Source organism: Hemitrygon akajei, chromosome 8 (assembly GCF_048418815.1).
Source record: "Hemitrygon akajei chromosome 8, sHemAka1.3, whole genome shotgun sequence".
NCBI classification, from domain to species: domain Eukaryota; kingdom Metazoa; phylum Chordata; class Chondrichthyes; order Myliobatiformes; family Dasyatidae; genus Hemitrygon; species Hemitrygon akajei.
In genome coordinates, this window is record NC_133131.1 from 71,989,151 (window position 1) to 72,011,480 (window position 22,330).

The 22,330-nt window shown below is 47.7% G+C and overlaps 1 protein-coding gene across 2 annotated transcripts in view; it reads right to left on the reverse strand.

The window, feature by feature from the left end:
- LOC140731980 (ankyrin repeat and BTB/POZ domain-containing protein 3-like) overlaps nucleotides 1–22,330 on the reverse strand; it is a 70,258-nt gene that overhangs the window by 9,229 nt on the left and 38,699 nt on the right. For both annotated transcript variants that reach the window (XM_073054030.1, XM_073054029.1), the window contains exons 7-13: nucleotides 15,560–15,661; nucleotides 11,535–11,622; nucleotides 10,894–11,029; nucleotides 8,785–8,996; nucleotides 4,564–4,739; nucleotides 1,403–1,508; nucleotides 776–878 (exon numbers count right to left, since the gene is read on the reverse strand). In XM_073054030.1, coding sequence (XP_072910131.1) covers nucleotides 776–878; nucleotides 1,403–1,508; nucleotides 4,564–4,739; nucleotides 8,785–8,996; nucleotides 10,894–11,029; nucleotides 11,535–11,622; nucleotides 15,560–15,661 — 923 coding nt within the window. The remainder of the gene's footprint in view (nucleotides 1–775; nucleotides 879–1,402; nucleotides 1,509–4,563; nucleotides 4,740–8,784; nucleotides 8,997–10,893; nucleotides 11,030–11,534; nucleotides 11,623–15,559; nucleotides 15,662–22,330) is intronic.

A 22,330-nucleotide genomic window follows, 5' to 3' on the forward strand; every position in this document is an offset into this window, starting at 1 on the left:
TTGAGCCCAGCACATCAACGTAATTACGTAGAGGGGATGCCCGCGGCTAGACTTCATTAGGAGTTTGGGAGGAGATTTGCTAAGTCTCTGAAGTCTCTCACCAATGTACCGTGGGGAGTATTCTAACTGTTTGTTTCACTGCCTGGTATGGGGAGGTAAGGGAACACTGCACAGGACCTGAGAAAGCCGCAGAAAATTGTAAATTCAGCAACTTTTTCATGGATACTAGACTTCCCACCATTAAGGGCATAGAGTCATAGACCACTACAGCGCAGAAACAGGCCCTTTGGCCCATCTAATCCATGCTGAACCATTCATCTGCCTAGTCCCATCGACTTGCAACCAGATCATAGCCATCCATACCCCTCCCATCCACTTACCTGTCCAAATTTCTCTTAAGCATTGAAATTGAACCTGGATCCACACTTTGTGATGGCTGCCTGTTCCACACTCTCATCACCCTCGGAGTGAAGAAGACCCGCCTCATGTTCCCCTTAAACATTTCACCTTTCACCCTTAACCCATGACCTCTAGTTCCAGTCTCACCCAACCTCAGAGGAAAAAGCCTACTTTAACCCTATCTATATTTGTCATAATCCTCTCCTCTCCTCAATCTTCCAACGGTGATGCCTCAAGAAGGAAGCATGCACCATTAAGGACACTCAACATCCAAGATGTCCCTCTCTCACTTCTATCATCAGGGGCCTGAGGACCTAACACTCAATGTTCTGGGAAGAGCTTCTTCCCTTCTGCCTGGTGCACGGCGGGCTCTTACCGTGGTGATGCTGACGTCAGCAGCTCGCGATCGCCGTAGAAAGGTTTCCCGCCCACCAGGAAGGTGACGTCTGAGCACTCCTGGTTGTTCAGAGGGATGGTTTCTGCAGGAGGAAACAGAGAGGGTTAGATTCTCGCAAACTTCCTCTTCCAGTGCCAGCACAGCCTTTCTCAGAAAAGGAGACCAAAGCTGCTCACAATACTCCACATGCAGTGTAACCAATAACTTATAGAATCTCCGCATTGTATCCTTGCTTTTGTGTACTACTGTTAACACTGCGTTTACCTCCCTTACCACCGACCCAACCTGCAAGTTAATCTTTAGGGAATCCTGCACAAGGGCTCCCAAGTGCATTGCATCTTTGATTTTGGAATTTTCTCCCCATTTAGAAAATAGGCTACCCCTTTATTCCTTATATGCATGGCCATACGCCTCCCTAGGCTATATTCCATCTGCCACTTCTTTGCCCATTCTCCCAATCTAAGTCCTCAAGGGCAGCCTCTTTCTATCTGCCAAGGCCTCACTATTACATCCTCGTTGTCTCCGAACATCGCATTTGCTTTGCGAAGATCCGGGATTGAAAGTTTGTCTCCGATCGAGTCCACAGACAAAGCCCCTGATTCTCACCGCCTGGGTCTCTGAGTTTCTGCTTCAGGTCTTGGATCACGGGGATATGGTAGGGTCCGTAGCAGTGAGTGAAGATGGCAGCCAGCTGCTGAATTATAGTATCATTCTGAAAAACAAGGCACAAAGACACATCACAACACGTCACTCAGGTCTGAGATCAGTTCACCAGCTTTCCATAGTTACCACTTTGCTTAGAACATGCAGAACATAGAACAGTACAGGCCCTTCAGCCCACTATGTTGTGCTGACCTTTTAACCTACTAGAGATCAATCTAACTCTTCCGTCTGACAGAGCTCTACACTCTTCATATCATCTATGCTTCTTCTTCTTCTTGTTTTACGGCGGTTGGCACTCAGCTTAATGGTGCATTACCGCCACCTTCTGCTCCGGGCGGGGTGTGGATCAGACTTACATTCTAAATCCCTTCACCCATTCACACACCCTAATCTACACATTACCCTTCCTTCTTTGGCCAGCCTAGTACCCTATTCCTGTGTATCCGTCATATCCGATATTTTAAAAAACCCTGTATCGCTTAAGAAAGCTAAAAATACCCTGACCTGTGTTCTCTCACCCATGCCCAGTAACCCTTTTAATGTGAATTCCTGCACCCCCAATTCCCTTAGATTAATTCTCATCATCTCTCTCTGCATCCCATACTTCCTGCAACTCAGAACTACATGTTCTACTGACTCCTCTTCCTGACATTCTGCACACAATCCTGTCTGATGTTTCCCTATCAATTTCAATGTTTGGTTTAGTGCACAGGGACCCAGCCTTAACCTAGTCCACACAATTTCCTCTCTTCTGTATCCAATACCTACCCTAGTACTTGTAAAAATATAAAACTGACTTGGTAAGTGCATTTAACTGTCACGTGATGGAAAAGTATAGTGATTATACTCAGGTCTATACAGATGGTGCTAAGGAACCTGAGACAGGAGTGACAGGGTTTGGGGTGGCGATACCAGCAAAAGAAATTGCAATCAGCAGAAGAACATCTGATAAGTTAGCGGTGTATACAGTGGAGATGATGGCAGTGATGGTTGCGTTGCGTTGGGTGGAGAAAACTAAACTAGTCGAAGCATTGATATGTTCAGATTTATCCTCAGTTCTAGCAAGTTTAAGGTTTTTTTCACTCAAACAGCCGGCAAGATGTACTTCATGAAATCCTTCAGTCAGTCACAAGAGTTGCAAATCAGGGAGGTCAGGTTAAATTTCTATGGGTTCCAGCACATGGGGGTGAAGGGGAATGAGAGAGTGGCTGAGTTGGCAAAGAGGGCGTTAAAGAAAGAAAATATAGAAATGCACATTAGTATCAGTAAAGCAGAGGTTAAGTGTGTAATCTGGGGAAAAAATCATCCAGGTGTGGCAAGAAAGATGGGACAGGGAGGGGAAAGGGAGGCATTTATCGATCATCCATGCGCCTATCTAAGAGTCTCTTAAATGTCTGTAACGTATCTGCCTCTATCACCACCCTGGCTGGGCGTTCCACACACCCACCACTCTGTGTAAAAACCTACCTCTAGACAAGACCCACCCCCCCATGCTTCCCTCCAATCTCCTTGAAAATATGCCTCCTCATTTTAGCCAGTACAGTCCTGCGAGTGTCCACTCGATCTTTGCCTCTTATCACCCTCCCTCACTCCAGACACTCACTCATTCTATCCTCATGAGGCATGCTCACTAATCCACCCTGGTAAATCTCCTCCACAACATGATGATACGGCCTTTAGATCCTGCGCCCTGACCTATGGAAACAAGCATGCAGCATGCCTTCACCACCATCCTATTTATCTCTGTTCAAAGTTGAACATAATTTTTTTATTAAAGTATGTTTATGTCATTATATACAGTAGATTCCTGTTAATTACAAAATCTAAATTGAGAAAGTAGCCAGGACTCCCTTCATTTAGTTGGTACACGACGCCTCTCAACTGGGACAACAAACTGTCACCAAACAGCTTCCAACTGGAGACAGGCTTGTGCTCATTAAGACACTACACCAGGCGTAGAGCAAACAGTTTCTAAACAGTGTCAAGTTGTGTGTGTTTCTGTTCAGTGATCTTTGTCACTGAAATAAGCAGGAAGACAATTCTGAACTGTTTTGCTCACTGCAGTTTCAAGCACTCGGGCTGGGAGATGCCGGAAACGGATGGGAGTGAAAATAGAGCAATTTCACTATTCCAACAAGTCAGGAACTACGAAGAATCAACAGTCACCTTGAAAGTTACAATGAAAATGAAGATTTGGAGGATGCGATCGTTAACAGCATTGTTTGAAGGCAGTCCACTATCTGCACCAGGCGTCTGTGCAGATTCTGTTCATTTACAGTCAATCAAAAGAACACAGCAATGTACACTGGATGAATTCCTCCATCAAAAACTTCTTCTTTATACCTTTTTGACTATTTCCATAAAACTTTGGCTAAAGGGGGCAGCCGCTTAATTGGGCCGAAATGTTACTGGTCCCGATGTGTCGCAATTAACCAGAATACACTGTAGTACCTTGACATTTGCTTCCTTGCAGGCATTCACAGTAAAGCAACAAAATACAATTGAACCAATGAAAATCCATGCACAGAGACCGACAAGCAACAAATGCATTACTCTCGCTGTGTTCAGGACATAATGGGCTCGAACCCCAAGGTCCCTCTGTTCACTGACATTCCTTAGTGCCCTCCCTGTGTCTGCCACAGCCTATCTGAGTCTGCCACAGTGCATCAACTTCCCGGGCAAAGTAGAACTGGAATGAGGAAACAGGGTAGATTGTACGGGCCTAGACAAGACCCACCTTGCTCAGATGGAATACATTGGACACAAGGGGCAGAGGCTCTTGGAGATGAGGTAAGGGGGTAGATTTGTACAGGCCTAGACAAGACCCATCTTGCTCGGAGATGAGGTAATGGTGTAGATTTGTACAGGCCTAGACAAGACCTATCTTGCTCGGAGATGAGGTAATGGGGTTGATTTGTACAGGCCTAGACAAGGCCCACCTTGCTCAGTGATTAGGTAAGGGGGTAGATTTGTACAGGCCTAGACAAGACCCACCTTGCCCAGAGATTAGGTAAGGGGGTAGATTTGTACAGGCCTAGACAAGACCCACCTTGCCCAGAGATTAGGTAAGGGGGTAGATTTGTACAGGCCTAGACAAGACCCACCTTGCTCAGACGGAAAATGTTGAACATGAGAGGCAGGCCCTCAGAGATCATCTCCTCGCTATACACATCCTTCAGGCTATCAAATTCTTTCAACAGCTCCAGGGTGACGGAGCAACGATGCTGATTGTACGAGGTCTTCAGGGACTTCTGCCACGAGTGTATAGTCCATGGCACACCTAGAATGAAAACAGACACTCATCAGACCAGAATACACTGGAGCATTATCAAGCCATTCGGCCTATTGAGTCAGCCCCGCCATTCCATCATGGCTGATTTATTATCCCTCTCAACTCCATTCTCCTACCTTCTACACTTAATCTTTGACCCCCTTACTAATCAAGAGCCTATCAACCTCCACTTTAAACTTACCCATTGACTTGGCCTCCACAGCCATCCATTGAACCGCCCTCTGTCTGACTTGGGTCCACTCCAATTTACCTACCATCACCACAGCTCAACACAACAGCAGATGCCATCTCATTGACTCTTCATTCAGCTCTGGAGCATCCAGACACCGAAGATGCATACGTTCTTCACTGTCTACAGCTCAGCATTCAATGTTATCATCCCCATGAAACTAATCTTCAAGACCTTGGCATCAATACCTCCTTGTGCAATTGCATCCTCGATTTCCCCACTTGCAGACTTCAGTCAGTTTGGATTGGCAATCTCCATGATCTCCAACAGTACAGGTGCACCATGAGATTGTGCGTTTAGTCCCCTGCTCTACTCACTTACGACATTGGGGCTAAGCACAGCTCCAATGCTGTATTTGTTTGCTGAGGAGAGAGGTTGAAAGTCTGGCTGAACGGTGTCACAACATCTCACTCAACGTCAGCAAGACCAAGGAGCTGACTATTTTCAGGAGGAGGAAACCAGAGGTCCATGAGCCAGCCTCCATCAGGAGATCAGAGGTGGAGAGGGTCAGCAACTGTAAACTCCTCGGTGTTATCTTTTGAGAGGACCTGTCCTGGGTCCAGCACGCAAGTGCAATTACAAAGAAAGCACGGCAGCGCCTCTCTCTCCGCTCAGGCTGGCCAAACCTGATGTGTGGGCAAAGCCAAGCACACCCATTTCTCAATTGCTAGGAACTTTCGGACTATTCCAGTACTGGCTAGTGTTGTGATTTTATGATGACTTACATAAATATTGCTGCATTGGCCGAATTGTTTAATGCTATTGCATAGTGCCTCTGGGATGACATCAGTTGTAGATATTACTATCAGGACAATGTATACCCTGTCCATGTTCCATAGCCTTTCAAATTCCTCTTTTAATTCAGCATATTTCTGGTGGTTTTCACATTGATTTCTGTAAGTTATGCATGTTTGGAATGGCTGTATCTATTAAGTAAGTTGTTCTTATTATTATCCTGTGTTACTATATCTGGATGGTTATTACAGATTGTCCTATCTGTAATAACAGATCGGTTGTAACATTATTTGTAGGGCTCTGACTCTGAAACGGGACCAGGCTTGTACTTATAGTGAGATATAGTGTCATTTATCAGTTTGTATTTTAAAGCAGGATTTTGGTGAATGATGTTTGCCACTCCATTGTGCCTGTGTAAGTAATCAGATTGAGTTAAACTGCTACAGGATCCTGGAATGTGTTGGATTTTTTCTGGTTTCTCTAGGCATTTTCTGAATTTATTGAGTTGAATTTCTCAGTCTTCTATTATTTATTTTAACATTTTTGTGTTAATCACCTGGGGAACTCCTGTTTCTGCAAAGGTCTCATTATTATTAATTATTTTTCTTTTACTTTTTGTATTTCCACAGATTGTTGTTTTTTTTTGTGCAACTTGTCAGGGCAGTCTTTCATCAATTCTATTGTGTTTCTTGTTATTACTGTGAATGCCTGCAAAAAATTGAATCTGGTGTTGTATATGGTGACAAATTTGATAATAATATCATAAATATATATACACATACACATATTTAATATATTATAAAATACGTGTATATGTATATGCTGATATTATTATACAGAATACACATACAGAATCTTCCAAACTTCTGAGAAAGTAGGGGTGCTAATGTGCTTTCTTTGTAATGGCACTAAATGCTGGACCCAGGACAGATCCACTGAAATTACAATAATTTGATAATAAATTTACTTTGAACTTAAACATATTAAAGATATTCCTCTTCATTGGAACAGGGGCATTTTATAATGGTTGAAGGAATGAGGCCATTCAGCCCATTGAGTCTGTGGTACCATTCCACCATGGCTGATTTGTTTCTTTAACCCCTTTCTCTCAACTTCTCTCCACAGCCCATAACTCGCTGACCAATCAAAAAACTATCAATCTCAAGCTCAAGGTTTGAGCTTAATTTCTTATCCAAGTTCCTATATCTTACCTTGAGATTCGTTTCCGAGCAGACATTTACAGGAAAATACAGAAATACAATAGAATTTATGAAAAACTATACATAAACAGACTGACAAAGAAATGGTGCAAAAGAAGACAAATTCTAAAAATAAATAAGACTAAGGACATGAGATGTAAAGAGTTCTTGAAAGTGACTCCATAGGTTATGAGTTCAGTGTTTTGGTGAGTGAAGTTATCCACACTGATTCAGGAGGGTAATAACTATTCCTGAACATGGTGGTGTTGGACTTAAGGCTTCTCTGCCTTAGATACACCCAATGATGGCCTCCACAGTGAATGACAATGAATTCCATAGACTTGCCACTCACTGCCAGAAAAAATTCCTCTTCATCTCTATCCTAAGTAGACATCCCTCTATTCTGGTCCTAGACTCCCCCACTATAGGAAACATCCTCTTCACATCCAGTCTTTCAACATTCGATAGGTTTCAATGAGATCCCTCTCATTCTTCTAAACTCCAGAATGTACAGGCCCATCAAATGTTCCTCAAAAATTAACCCATTCATTTCCAAAGTTATTCTTGTGACCCTCCTCTGGACCCTCTCCAATGCCAGCACATCTTTTCTTAGATAAGGGGCCCAGAATTGCTCGCAATATTCCAAGCTCAGACTGACCAATGCCTTATAAAGCCTCAGCATTACATCCTTGCCTTTCTCTTCCAGTCCTCTTGAACTTGTGTGAAGATCCGTATTGTACCTATCCCAGAGCACTGAAATCCAGTCAATGCCCCAATTTGTTCCTGATGCAAAAATAACCGACCTACTTTCAACTGCAAGATGCACAAGGTACTGGAGGAATTCAGCAAGGTCAGGCAGCATCTATGGAGGGGGATAAACAGCAACCCTTCTTCAGGGCTGGAAAGAAGCCAGAATAAGAAGAGGAGGGGAGGGAGAGACAGGTGATAGGTGAGACCAGGTGAGGGGAAGGTGGGTGAGCGGGGGCGGGGGAGGGTGAAGTGAGAAGCTCGGAGGTGAAAGGTGGAAGATGTAAACGGCTGAAGAAGAATCTGATAGGAGAGGTGGGTGGAGCATGGGAGAACGGAAAGGGGATACGGGAGGGGCACCAGGAGATGGTGATAGGCAGGTGAGAAGGGAAGGAGTGAAAAGAGAGCTTGAATGGGGAATGGAAAAAGAGAGACAGTGTGCCTCCAATATTGTTAATTCTCAGAAATTCAAACGTGATGCAATGGAAATTTTAGGCCAGTGCACACATATTTGTTTCAGTGTTTTCTACTTTATTACGTTACGAAGTTCCTTCATATGCAGTGAAGTGTTCCATTATGTCCTGCTGAAGGTTTCTTTCTAACCAAAGATCTTCCTCCCTTGTTCTGCTGTGGAAGTCCTCAGACTGTACTGCCCTGCAAGGAGGTTGAGCAGACAGGCGCAGTTCCAGTCACTGCCAGCAGAGGCCACCCGCTCATCACATCTGGGCGAAGCTCTCCTCGTTCAGTAGGGATTTTTCAAACTTCGCACCAAACAGGCCTATCCAGCCCTCGAGCGACACCACCCTGCACTTCTCCGATAGAATCCTAGCCTAATTGCGGGACAATTAACCAGTACATCATTGGACTGTGGGAGGAAACTCAGGCAACTGGAGTAATCCTACACATCATGGAGTCGACACTGAGATTGAACTCGGGAGTTGTAACAGCAGACATCCCAGCTCTCCCGGAAGTTCCGGGAGTCTCCCGCATATCGATAGTGGCTCCCTGACGCCCGCAAATTATATACAATATTCGGAAAAGGATATTTTTTGAGAGAGATGAGGTAAAGAGAGAATCAGTTCAGGAACGAGAGCTCAAAGCCGTGGCAAGGAACGACACATACCCAGCCTGTGCAGTTCCATGGTGATGTCGAGATAGCCGTGCTCAGCGCTCTGGTACAGGGCGTCCTGCAGCGCTCTCCTGCGGGCTCTGCTACTGCGACTCAGGCCAAAGCTCGCAGCCTGCGGCTTGCTCAGACCCGCTCCCTCGGCAAGAATGTCCTCCAGGGACACAAACTCGGTGTCTGGCTGCGACATGAGTTTCTGAAGCACGTTCCTGAGTAACAAGTAAAAACAACAAAGAATGAATAGCAGCGAAAACTTTGCTTGGCAGTCCGTGGTTTGATATCCGCCGTGACTGCCAACTGCCTGCAGTACAGACCTCCCCAGTTATTCATAAACACACACTGGAAACCCGGAGTCAATGGTGGAGGGACTCAGCAGGCCAGGCAGCATCTGTGGAGGGGTTACCATGGAGTCTACGTTTGGGCAGAGCCTCTTCATCTGGTCTGGAAGGGAAGGGGGAAGATGCCAGAACAAGAATGTGGGAGGAGCAGACGGATGATAAGCTGGCAGGTGATAGGTGAGACTAGGTGAGGTAGGAGGAGGGGTATGAAGTAAGAAGCTGGGAGGTGATTGGTGGAAGAGTTAAAGGGTCGAAGAAGAAGGAATCCGATAGGAGAGGAGAGTGGACCATGGGAGAAAGGGGAGGAGGAGGGGCACCAGAGGGAGGTGATGGGCGGGGGTGAGCAGAAGTGAAGGGGTGTAAGGGGTAACAGAATAGGGAATAGAGAAGGGGAGGTGGAGGAATTACCAGAGGTTAGGGAAACCGATGTTCATGCCACCAGATTGGAGGCTACCCAAACAGAACTCAGGGTGTCGGGCCTCCAGCCCGAGAGTAGCCTCACCGTGGCAGAAGAGGAAGCCATGGACAGACACGTTGGAATGGGAGTGGGGAGTGGAAGTAGAATAGGTGGCTGTCGGGAAATCCTACCTCATCTGCACAGATGCTGCCTGACCTGCTGAGTTCCTCCAGTACTTTGTGTTTTTCCCTTTACTCCGGCGCATTCAGAACACCTTTCTCCGGCAAAGGCCCAGTAAGATCCTGCCCCACCTCTGTCATGTAACAAAGCTCCCAGCTAAAACGTACTCTCCGCTGCACCTTTTCACATTGTAAGGCTTCCAGTGAAAACACACTTTCCTTCACACCTCCCATAAAACACCTTCCCTTCCCAACATGGTGTGCTCATCTGGCAATATGGGGGGGGGGCATAATTTTAAGGTGATTGGGGTAAGTGTAGGGGGATGTCAGGGTTAGGTTTTTCCAGAGAGTGGTGGATGTGTGAAATCAGGGCTGGTGGTAGATACACCACTAGACTCTGTGATAGACACATGGATGGTAGGAAAATGGAGGGGTAGATGGGAGGGAAGAGTTAAAGTTGATCTCACTGAAGGTTAAAAAGCTCACTGTAAATTTATTATCAAGGTACGCATATGCCACCTTGAGATTCATTTTCTTGCGGGCATTTACAGGAAAATAAATAAATAAATAGAATTTACAAAAACAAAAGACTGACAAACAGACAATGTGCGAGTTAAAAATAAATGAACAATATCGAGATCATGAGTTGAAAGTGAATCTCTAGGTTGAGGAATTGTTCGGTGCTGGAGTAAGAGAAGTTATCCACACTAGCCCAGGAGCCTGATGGTTGAGGGATATTAACTGCTCCTGAACCTGGTGCTGTGGGTCCTAACTTGTCTGTCCCTCCTGCCCGATGGTACGCTCAAGCAGAGAGCATGGCCTGGATGGTGGGGTCTTTGAGGATCTGCTGTTCCTTGAGGCAGCGCTCTGTGTAGATACACTCAATGTTGGGGATGGCTTTTCCTGTGACGAATAGGGCTACATCCAGCACTTTCCATTCCTGAGTGTTGGTATTTCCATACCTGGTCGTTACGTAACTACTCAGGACACTCTCAACTGTGCATCTCAAGAAGTTTGGAAGTTTTAGATGACATGCCAAATCTGAGCAACCCCCCAGGAGTAGAGGCACTATTGTGCCATTTTGTAATGGCGTTTAGCTGCTGGTCCCAGAGCAGATCCTCTGATATGTTAACGCCCAAAAGTCCTGACCCGTGCTGCAGCGATCTACGTTCTATACGTCCAGCTGATTTACCTGCGTCCGTGGGCAGCAGCCTGACTGAAGGGATTAGTGATTCCGTGCATTGACGTAGCCATACCACTTTTGTCCATGGTCCCAGCCAGGACATCGGCTCCCTTTTGCAATAAATGGCAAACGAGATCAAAGTGACCTGAAATTGACGAAAGGCAAGGCAAAAGTTAGAGAGGATCTGTACAGTGGGGAGGTCCAGATAGGATCTGAATGACGAGGAGATCCAAAGAGGGTCTGAACGGAGAGGAGATCCGGAATGAGAGAGTTGTGAAAAGGGGGCAGAGCATCATAGTTACAAGGAAAAGGTGTGACTAAAATCAGAATTGGTTTGGTATTGTTGCATGGACTGAGATACAGTGAACAGCTTGTCTTGCACACTTTTCATACAGATCAATCATAACACAGTGCACTGAGGTAGAACAAGGTCAGACAATAATAGAACGATAGAGAAATGGAGGGTTATGTGGGAGGGAAGGGTCAGATTGATCTTACAGTCGGTTAAAAGATCAGCACAACATCGTGGGCCGAAGGGCCTGTGCTGTGCTGTACTGTTCCGTGTTCTAATGCAGGATAAAGGGTAACAGCTACAGAGAGGTGCTGTAATAAATGATAAAGTACAAGACCATCGCTTGGTAATTGTGTACCTGCTGCAGCTGCCAGCTGTAGTGGCGTTTCTGACCAGTTTCCCTCGATGACCCCTCCTTCGACGTTGGCCCCCGCATCCAATAGTAGCTGCAATGCGAAAGAGGGGAATTGTACAGAATTCACGGCAAGAATTTAGTTCAGCTTGCCTCTGCCCCACACTTCTCGTCATGAACCCTCTCTCAATGTGATGTCTGTGTTCTACGAATAAACTCATCTCAGGCTTCCATCTTCATCAGGGTTGATGCCTGGGCAAGTCTAGTTCGGTGGTATTTATACCCCCGTCATCCATCCCCCCGACTGGTTAGTCCTCATCCAATCAGCTTTCTGCTTTCCCACCTTGTTTACAATCAAATTCCAGCTCTTACTTCAGGCAAGACCTACATCTTTGTTAAAATTCTTCTCCTCTAGTTTTATTTCAATGGCTGCCTTCACCAGACGGTCCCAAAACAGCAGTTTTGTGCCGTTAAAGTCAATCCTCTGGTCATTGCAAATGCAATGTTGTGCTACCGCCGGTTTCTCTGGGTAACCCAAACAGATACACATTCTGTGCTCCTTGATACGGGTTGATGCCTGTACTCACTGCTCCACATTCACAGGGAATCCTCTGAATTTGATTATACATGAGGCGGGAGAGCAGAAACCTGATTGGATGAGGATTAACCAATCAGGGGGGACGGACGACGGGGGTATAAATGCCACCGGACTAGACATACCCAGGTATCATCCTTGATGTAGATGGCAGAGTTTGTCATCAAAACGTCAGTTAAATTCAATACCTGTTCCCGGCTAGAAGCCTGAGAGAGGTTATCCGTTATATACTCTGGGAAAGCACCAGATCCTTTTTCTATGCTCTCTACTCAGAAGCTGCTTGATGAGGTATACTGGTACACCTGCTCGTGGATGCAAATATCCAACCAGCCAATCATGTGGCAGCAACTCAACGCATGCACGAAAGCATGCAGACGTGGTCAAGAGGTTCAGTTGTTGTTCAGACCAAACGTCAGGATAGGAAGGAAAGTGACTTTAACCGTGGAATGATTGTTGGTACCACACAGGGTCTCAGAAACTGCTGATCTCCTGGGATTTTCACACATAACAGTAGAGTTTACAGAGAATGGTGCGAAAAAACAGAAGGCAACAAATCCAGTGAGCAGCAGTTCTGTGGACAGAAACACCTCGTTAATGAGAGAGGTCAGAGGAGAATGGCCGGACTGGTTGGAGCTGACAGGAAGGTGACAGTGACTCAAATAACCACACATTACACCAGTGGTGTGCAGAAGAGCGTCTCTGAACACAGAACACATTAAACGTTGAAGTGGACGGGCCACAGCAGCAGAAGATCACGGACAGACACTCTGTGGCCAGTTTATTAGGTACAGGTGATATGTAATAAACCAGCCACTGAGTGCGCTTTCTACATTCTTAGTGTGAACACCCGGTTTGAGGACTCGGAGTGACAGGGAAGGGGTTGGAGCTTTAGTGCTAATCAGGGGCAGTGGGGATAGAGGAGATGCAGTCTTCATATGGAGTTCTGCAGACTATTCTGACACACAGAGAGTGTGTGGAACACCCTGACACGGCTGGTGGTAGAGGCAGAGATATGTCAGTGACATTCAAGAAACTCTTTGATAGGCACATGGTTGAAAAAAAAATGGAGGGCGATGTGGCTGGGTATTTGATCTTTGGTAGGCTACAAAGTCGGCCAAAGAACCTGTTCTGTGCCGTAGTCCTCTATGTTCCAGTAAAAAATGGAGAACTTGAGTAAATTATAATACTGCCCAACTGTGAAGTTAAAGGAAGGGGGGAAGACAAAAGAAGGATGTAAAACTTTCTTGAGGGAATCGGAATCAGGTTTATTATCACTGACACATCACAAAATTTGTTGTTTTGCAGCAGCAGTAGAGTGCAAAACAAAAATACTATAAATTTCAGTCGTCGTCATCATTATGTGCTGTATTGTATGACATCACCATTATGAGCCGTATTGTATGACATCATCATTATGTGCTGTGTCGTGTGACGTGGGTGAACATGGTCTTACACGACCGTGATTGTTCTTGGCAAATTTTCCTACAGAAGTGGTCTGCCACTGCCTTCTCCTGGGCAGAGTCTTTACAAGAGGGGTGACCCCAGCCATGATCAATACTCTTCAGAGATTGTCTGCCTGACATCAGTGGCATCAGGACTTGTGATTTGCACCGGCTGCTCATATGACCGTCCATCACCTACTTCCATGGCTTCACGTGACCCTGATCGGGGGCTAAGCAGGAACCAGACCTTACCCAGGGGTGACCCACAGGCCAGCAGAGCTGAGGAGCACCTTACATCTCTCTCGATAGAGATGTTTCTCCACCCCACCATCCAATAAATTACAATAAGAAATGTATATTTTTTAAAAAGTTAAATAATTAGTGCAAAATGATGGAAAAAGTAATGGGTTCATTGTCCATTCAGAAATCTGATGGCAGAGGGGAAGGAGTTGAGTGCATTCTTTCGAATTCCTGTCCCTCCTCCCTGATTTTACAATGAGAAGAGGGCGTGTCCGGCTGTGCTCCCACTCTGTGCTTTGAGAGCCTGGGGTAGACATTGTCAGTGTCATCACAAGAAAGAGACCGCCAGCTTCCTGGATGCTAAAACAGCTGGGAGGTGTGGAGTGGGCAACTTGAAAAAGATCAACACACAAACTGCTGGAGGAACTCGGCAGGTCAGGCTGCAGCGATGGAGGGGAATAAACAGTCCAGACCCTTCATCAGGACTGGAAAGGAAGGCGGAAGAAGCCAGAGTAAGGAGGGGAAGAGTACAAGCTGGGAGGTGGTAGGTGAGACCAGGAGAGGGGGAAAGGGGATGGGTACGGGAGGGGGTACGAAGTGAGAAGCTGGGAGGTGATGAGTGGAAGAGGTGAAGGGCTGAGGAAGGAATCCGATAGGAGGGGAGTGGACCACGGGAGAAAGGGAAGGAGGAGGGGGTACCAGGGGGAGATGATGGGCAGGTGAGGAGAAGAGGGGAGAAATTTCTCTCCTCAAATTGAGTAAATAATTTTCCATCCAAGTTCTTATAATATTTTCCCTCATGTGCCCTTTAACAGACAGCTTGTACTCCTCCCCCACCCCCACCTTCTTATTGTGGTTTCTGCCCCCTTCCTTTCCAGTCCTGGTGAAGGGTCTCAGAGCTCAAAATGTCAGCTGTTTATTCCTCTCCAGAGATGCAGCCTGACCTGCTGAGTTCCTCCAGCATTTTGTGTGTGTCGCTCTGGATTTCCAGCATCTGCAGAGTCTCTTATTTTTATGCGAGAGAATCAGCCGTTATTTGAGCTCCATCATGGGCGCTAGCCTCCCCAGTTCTGAGGCCATCTTCAACAGGTGATGCCTCAAAAAGGGGACCCCCATCACCCAGGACTTGCCCTCTTCTCATTGCTGCCACCGAGGAGGAGTTACAGGGGCCTGAAGACACAGGAACAGTTTCCTCCCCTCTGCCATCAGGTTCCCTAAGGACAAGGAACCCAATGTGGTGAGATTTGTTGTTTTGCAGCAGCAGTACAGGGCAATGTTTAAAAGTTAATATAAATTATGATAAGGAATATTGATAGGAAATATTTGTGTATAAACTGTAGATATTTGCACTATGCATGTGTGTGTGTGTAACTATATCTGTACATACTGTATATATCTATAGTTTGCTGCAGGAAAACAACACGTTTCGTGACATTTATCGTGATAATAAACCTGGCTCTGGTTCTGGAGTAACTGGCCTAATTTAGTCTCACCGTGTGTTTTTAACATCACCCCCTGGCAGTAAAGATGTCACTCAGTGATCTCTCATGAGGTTCACTTCACGAGTGCCTCCGGAGTGTTGGCACTGAAGAGGAGGGCTGTGGTCTGAGCAGGAACAACCTAAATCCAAGGACAGGAACCAGCAGCCCTCCGCCAACCCTGCCGTGAAGCCACAGGCCTCTCCAAGAGCCGGCACAGCAGGCAGAACTTAACGCACACTTCTTTCTGTAAAGAACATCAACCCGCCTCCCTACCTGAGTGACGGGGAGATGGCCAAACGCCACAGCGAAGCTGAGGGCGGTCCAGTGCCGGGTCTCTGCGTGAATGGACGGCCACTGCTGGGAATTGCTGGGCACCTGCAAGGAAACATACAGCTCAGACTCAGGCGGCCAATCCTAAACGTCATTGTTACTGTGTCTCAAACTCCGGCGGGGCGGCCAATCCTAAACGTCATTGTTACCGTGTCCCAAACTCCGGCAGCCAATCCTAAACGTCATTGTTACCGTGTCCCAAACTCCGGCGGCCAATCCTAAACGTCATTGTTACCGTGTCCCAAACTCCGGCGGCCAGTCCTAAACGTCATTGTTACCGTGTCCCAAACTCCGGTGGCCAATCCTAAACGTCATTGTTACCATGTCCCAAACTCCGGTGGCCAATCCTAAACGTCATTGTTACCATGTCACAAACTCCGGCGGCCAATCATGAATGTTACTGTGAACAGGTCTCAAACTCAGCTGGCCGATTTTTTTTGGGATACAGTGAGGAACTGCCCCTTCTGGCCCTTTGAGCTCAGCAAATCGCAGATTTAACCATTGCCTAACCTCAGGACAACTTACCTGTGAACCAGTACCTCTTGGGAAACCAGAACGGCCGCAGGAAGGCGGGGGCTTTATAAGGCACTGGTCAGACTGCACTTGAAGTATTATGGGCAGTTTTTGGGCCCCAAAAGATGTGCTGACATTGGAGAGGGTTCAGAGGAGATTCGCAAGGATGATTCCAGGAATGAAAGGCTTAACACATGAGGCGCTCTGGGCCTGTACTCACTGGAATTTAGAAAAATGAGGAGGAGTCTCATTGAAACCTATCAAATATTGAATAAAATGGATGTGGAGAAGGTGTTTCCTATAGGGTGTGAGTCTCGGACAAGAGGGCACAGCCTCAGAATAGAGGGTCGTCCCTTTAGAGCACAGATGAGAAGGAATTTCTTCAGACAGAGAATGGTGAATCATTGTCACAGATGGCTGTGGAGGCCAAGTCATTGTGTACATTTAAAGTGGAGGTTAATGTTTCTTGATTAGTCAGGATGCAAAAGGTTATGGGGAGAAGGCAGCAGAATGGGGTTGAGAGGGAGAATAAATCAGCCAGGTTGGAATGGTGGAACAGACTTGATGGGCTGAACGGCCTAACTCGGGGCTCAAGCTCATCTGCTCAACCTTAAACATAACTGTCAACAGGCCGGCAAAAGAGCTGGAAATTTTGCGAGGTACGTGCATGTTGAGATTCCAACGTGACCCAGGCATACTACCTGTCATTTACTGCAGAGGGCGCTACAGAGCCACGTGGCATGGAAACAGGCTCTTCCACCCAAATCGTCAATGGCAGCCAAGGCTCCCATTTTCAGCTCGTTCCACCCCTCATGGTCCAGCCCATATCCCTCTAATCCTTTCCTGCCCAAAAGGCCTCTTAGGTGTTAACATTACTGCGTTAACCACTTCCTCGGGCAGCTTGTTCCAAATCAGGGTTTTAGGTAGGGCTAATGCAAGCACACATTTTTCTGCTAAGGATGAGTGAGATTAGAACTAGAGGTCACAGGTTAAGGGTGAAAGGTGAAATATACGGGGGGGAAACTTGTTCACTCAGAGGGTGGTGAGAAAGTGGAACGCAAGTGGTGGATGTGGGGGTCAATTTCAATATTTAAGAGAAATTTGGATAGGTACATGGATGGGAGGGGTGTGGAGGTCTATGGTCCAGGTACAGTCAATGGGAATAGGCAAATCAATGGTTCATCACAGGTTAGATGGGCCGAAGGGCCGGTTTCGGTGTTGTAGTGTTCTATGGCTCTATATGCTGACCCCTCTCTGGATATAAAAGCTGCCTGCCAGGTTCCTATTAAATCTCTCTCCTCTCACACTACACCTGTGGCCTCCCCTACCCCATTCCCCACCAGTGGGGAGAGGTCTATGTGCATTCGGCCTTTCTGTAGCCCTCGTGGTTTGAAACATCTCAGTCTGATGCATCCACCTGAACTGGGTCAGGGATTCATTTTATTTAAAGATTAGCTTTGTTTGTCACATGCTTCACTTGCTAAACCAGATTAAAAAGATCACGGCATCCAGGACGAACTGGTGTTCAGCTCACGACTCCATGAGGTTCACTCGCCTCTGCGCTGAACTGACTGTGTGTCTGTATCCTGCACCCCTCGGTTTCTACTGAACTGTGTGTGTGTATCCTGCACCCCTCGGTTTCTACTGAACTGTGTGTGTGTGTCCTGCACCCCTCGGTTTCTACTGAACTGTGTGTCTGTATCCTGCACCCCTCGGTTTCTACTGAACTGTGTGTCTGTATCCTGCACCCCTCGGTTTCTACTGAACTGTGTGTGTGTGTCCTGCACCCCTCGGTTTCTACTGAACTGTGTGTCTGTATCCTGCACCCCTCGGTTTCTACTGAACTGTGTGTCTGTGTCCTGCACCCCTCGGTTTCTACTGAACTGTGTGTCTGTATCCTGCACCCCTCGGTTTCTACTGAACTGTGTGTGTGTATCCTGCACCCCTCGGTTTCTACTGAACTGTGTGTGTGTATCCTGCACCCCTCGGTTTCTACTGAACTGTGTGTCTGTATCCTGCACCCCTCGGTTTCTACTGAACTGTGTGTCTGTATCCTGCACCCCTCGGTTTCTACTGAACTGTGTGTCTGTATCCTGCACCCCTCGGTTTCTACTGAACTGTGTGTCTGTATCCTGCACCCCTCGGTTTCTACTGAACTGTGTGTCTGTATCCTGCACCCCTCGGTTTCTACTGAACTGTGTGTGTGTATCCTGCACCCCTCGGTTTCTACTGAACTGTGTGTCTGTATCCTGCACCCCTCGGTTTCTACTGAACTGTGTGTCTGTATCCTGCACCCCTCGGTTTCTACTGAACTGTGTGTGTGTGTCCTGCACCCCTCGGTTTCTACTGAACTGTGTGTCTGTATCCTGCACCCCTCGGTTTCTACTGAACTGTGTGTGTGTGTCCTGCACCCCTCGGTTTCTACTGAACTGTGTGTCTGTATCCTGCACCCCTCGGTTTCTACTGAACTGTGTGTCTGTATCCTGCACCCCTCGGTTTCTACTGAACTGTGTGTGTGTGTCCTGCACCCCTCGGTTTCTACTGAACTGTGTGTCTGTATCCTGCACCCCTCGGTTTCTACTGAACTGTGTGTGTGTGTCCTGCACCCCTCGGTTTCTACTGAACTGTGTGTCTGTATCCTGCACCCCTCGGTTTCTACTGAACTGTGTGTCTGTATCCTGCACCCCTCGGTTTCTACTGAACTGTGTGTCTGTATCCTGCACCCCTCGGTTTCTACTGAACTGTGTGTCTGTATCCTGCACCCCTCGGTTTCTACTGAACTGTGTGTCTGTATCCTGCACCCCTCGGTTTCTACTGAACTGTGTGTCTGTATCCTGCACCCCTCGGTTTCTACTGAACTGTGTGTGTGTGTCCTGCACCCCTCGGTTTCTACTGAACTGTGTGTCTGTATCCTGCACCCCTCGGTTTCTACTGAACTGTGTGTGTGTGTCCTGCACCCCTCGGTTTCTACTGAACTGTGTGTGTGTGTCCTGCACCCCTCGGTTTCTACTGAACTGTGTGTCTGTATCCTGCACCCCTCGGTTTCTACTGAACTGTGTGTCTGTATCCTGCACCCCTCGGTTTCTACTGAACTGTGTGTGTGTGTCCTGCACCCCTCGGTTTCTACTGAACTGTGTGTCTGTATCCTGCACCCCTCGGTTTCTACTGAACTGTGTGTCTGTATCCTGCACCCCTCGGTTTCTACTGAACTGTGTGTCTGTATCCTGCACCCCTCGGTTTCTACTGAACTGTGTGTGTGTGTCCTGCACCCCTCGGTTTCTACTGAACTGTGTGTCTGTATCCTGCACCCCTCGGTTTCTACTGAACTGTGTGTCTGTATCCTGCACCCCTCGGTTTCTACTGAACTGTGTGTGTGTGTCCTGCACCCCTCGGTTTCTACTGAACTGTGTGTCTGTATCCTGCACCCCTCGGTTTCTACTGAACTGTGTGTCTGTATCCTGCACCCCTCGGTTTCTACTGAACTGACTGTGTCTGTATCCTGCACCCCTCGGTTTCCACTGAACTGTGTGTCTGTATCCTGCACCCCTCGGTTTCTACTGAACTGTGTGTCTGTATCCTGCACCCCTCGGTTTCTACTGAACTGTGTGTCTGTATCCTGCACCCCTCGGTTTCTACTGAACTGACTGTGTCTGTATCCTGCACCCCTCGGTTTCTACTGAACTGTGTGTGTGTGTCCTGCACCCCTCGGTTTCTACTGAACTGTGTGTCTGTATCCTGCACCCCTCGGTTTCTACTGAACTGTGTGTCTGTATCCTGCACCCCTCGGTTTCTACTGAACTGTGTGTCTGTGTCCTGCACCCCTCGGTTTCTACTGAACTGTGTGTCTGTATCCTGCACCCCTCGGTTTCTACTGAACTGTGTGTGTGTGTCCTGCACCCCTCGGTTTCTACTGAACTGTGTGTCTGTATCCTGCACCCCTCGGTTTCTACTGAACTGTGTGTCTGTATCCTGCACCCCTCGGTTTCTACTGAACTGTGTGTGTGTGTCCTGCACCCCTCGGTTTCTACTGAACTGTGTGTCTGTATCCTGCACCCCTCGGTTTCTACTGAACTGTGTGTGTGTGTCCTGCACCCCTCGGTTTCTACTGAACTGTGTGTCTGTATCCTGCACCCCTCGGTTTCTACTGAACTGTGTGTCTGTATCCTGCACCCCTCGGTTTCTACTGAACTGTGTGTGTGTGTCCTGCACCCCTCGGTTTCTACTGAACTGTGTGTGTGTGTCCTGCACCCCTCGGTTTCTACTGAACTGTGTGTCTGTATCCTGCACCCCTCGGTTTCTACTGAACTGTGTGTCTGTATCCTGCACCCCTCGGTTTCTACTGAACTGTGTGTCTGTATCCTGCACCCCTCGGTTTCTACTGAACTGTGTGTCTGTATCCTGCACCCCTCGGTTTCTACTGAACTGTGTGTGTGTGTCCTGCACCCCTCGGTTTCTACTGAACTGTGTGTGTGTGTCCTGCACCCCTCGGTTTCTACTGAACTGTGTGTCTGTATCCTGCACCCCTCGGTTTCTACTGAACTGTGTGTCTGTATCCTGCACCCCTCGGTTTCTACTGAACTGTGTGTCTGTATCCTGCACCCCTCGGTTTCTACTGAACTGTGTGTCTGTATCCTGCACCCCTCGGTTTCTACTGAACTGTGTGTCTGTATCCTGCACCCCTCGGTTTCTACTGAACTGTGTGTCTGTATCCTGCACCCCTCGGTTTCTACTGAACTGTGTGTGTGTATCCTGCACCCCTCGGTTTCTACTGAACTGTGTGTGTGTATCCTGCACCCCTCGGTTTCTACTGAACTGTGTGTCTGTATCCTGCACCCCTCGGTTTCTACTGAACTGTGTGTCTGTATCCTGCACCCCTCGGTTTCTACTGAACTGTGTGTGTGTATCCTGCACCCCTCGGTTTCTACTGAACTGTGTGTGTGTGTCCTGCACCCCTCGGTTTCTACTGAACTGTGTGTCTGTATCCTGCACCCCTCGGTTTCTACTGAACTGTGTGTGTGTGTCCTGCACCCCTCGGTTTCTACTGAACTGTGTGTCTGTATCCTGCACCCCTCGGTTTCTACTGAACTGTGTGTCTGTATCCTGCACCCCTCGGTTTCTACTGAACTGTGTGTCTGTATCCTGCACCCCTCGGTTTCTACTGAACTGTGTGTCTGTATCCTGCACCCCTCGGTTTCTACTGAACTGTGTGTGTGTATCCTGCACCCCTCGGTTTCTACTGAACTGTGTGTGTGTGTCCTGCACCCCTCGGTTTCTACTGAACTGTGTGTCTGTATCCTGCACCCCTCGGTTTCTACTGAACTGTGTGTCTGTATCCTGCACCCCTCGGTTTCTACTGAACTGTGTGTCTGTATCCTGCACCCCTCGGTTTCTACTGAACTGTGTGTCTGTATCCTGCACCCCTCGGTTTCTACTGAACTGTGTGTCTGTATCCTGCACCCCTCGGTTTCTACTGAACTGTGTGTCTGTATCCTGCACCCCTCGGTTTCTACTGAACTGTGTGTCTGTATCCTGCACCCCTCGGTTTCTACTGAACTGTGTGTGTGTATCCTGCACCCCTCGGTTTCTACTGAACTGTGTGTGTGTGTCCTGCACCCCTCGGTTTCTACTGAACTGTGTGTCTGTATCCTGCACCCCTCGGTTTCTACTGAACTGTGTGTGTGTGTCCTGCACCCCTCGGTTTCTACTGAACTGTGTGTCTGTATCCTGCACCCCTCGGTTTCTACTGAACTGTGTGTGTGTGTCCTGCACCCCTCGGTTTCTACTGAACTGTGTGTCTGTATCCTGCACCCCTCGGTTTCTACTGAACTGTGTGTGTGTGTCCTGCACCCCTCGGTTTCTACTGAACTGTGTGTCTGTATCCTGCACCCCTCGGTTTCTACTGAACTGTGTGTGTGTGTCCTGCACCCCTCGGTTTCTACTGAACTGTGTGTGTGTGTCCTGCACCCCTCGGTTTCTACTGAACTGTGTGTCTGTATCCTGCACCCCTCGGTTTCTACTGAACTGTGTGTCTGTATCCTGCACCCCTCGGTTTCTACTGAACTGTGTGTGTGTATCCTGCACCCCTCGGTTTCTACTGAACTGTGTGTCTGTATCCTGCACCCCTCGGTTTCTACTGAACTGTGTGTGTGTGTCCTGCACCCCTCGGTTTCTACTGAACTGTGTGTCTGTATCCTGCACCCC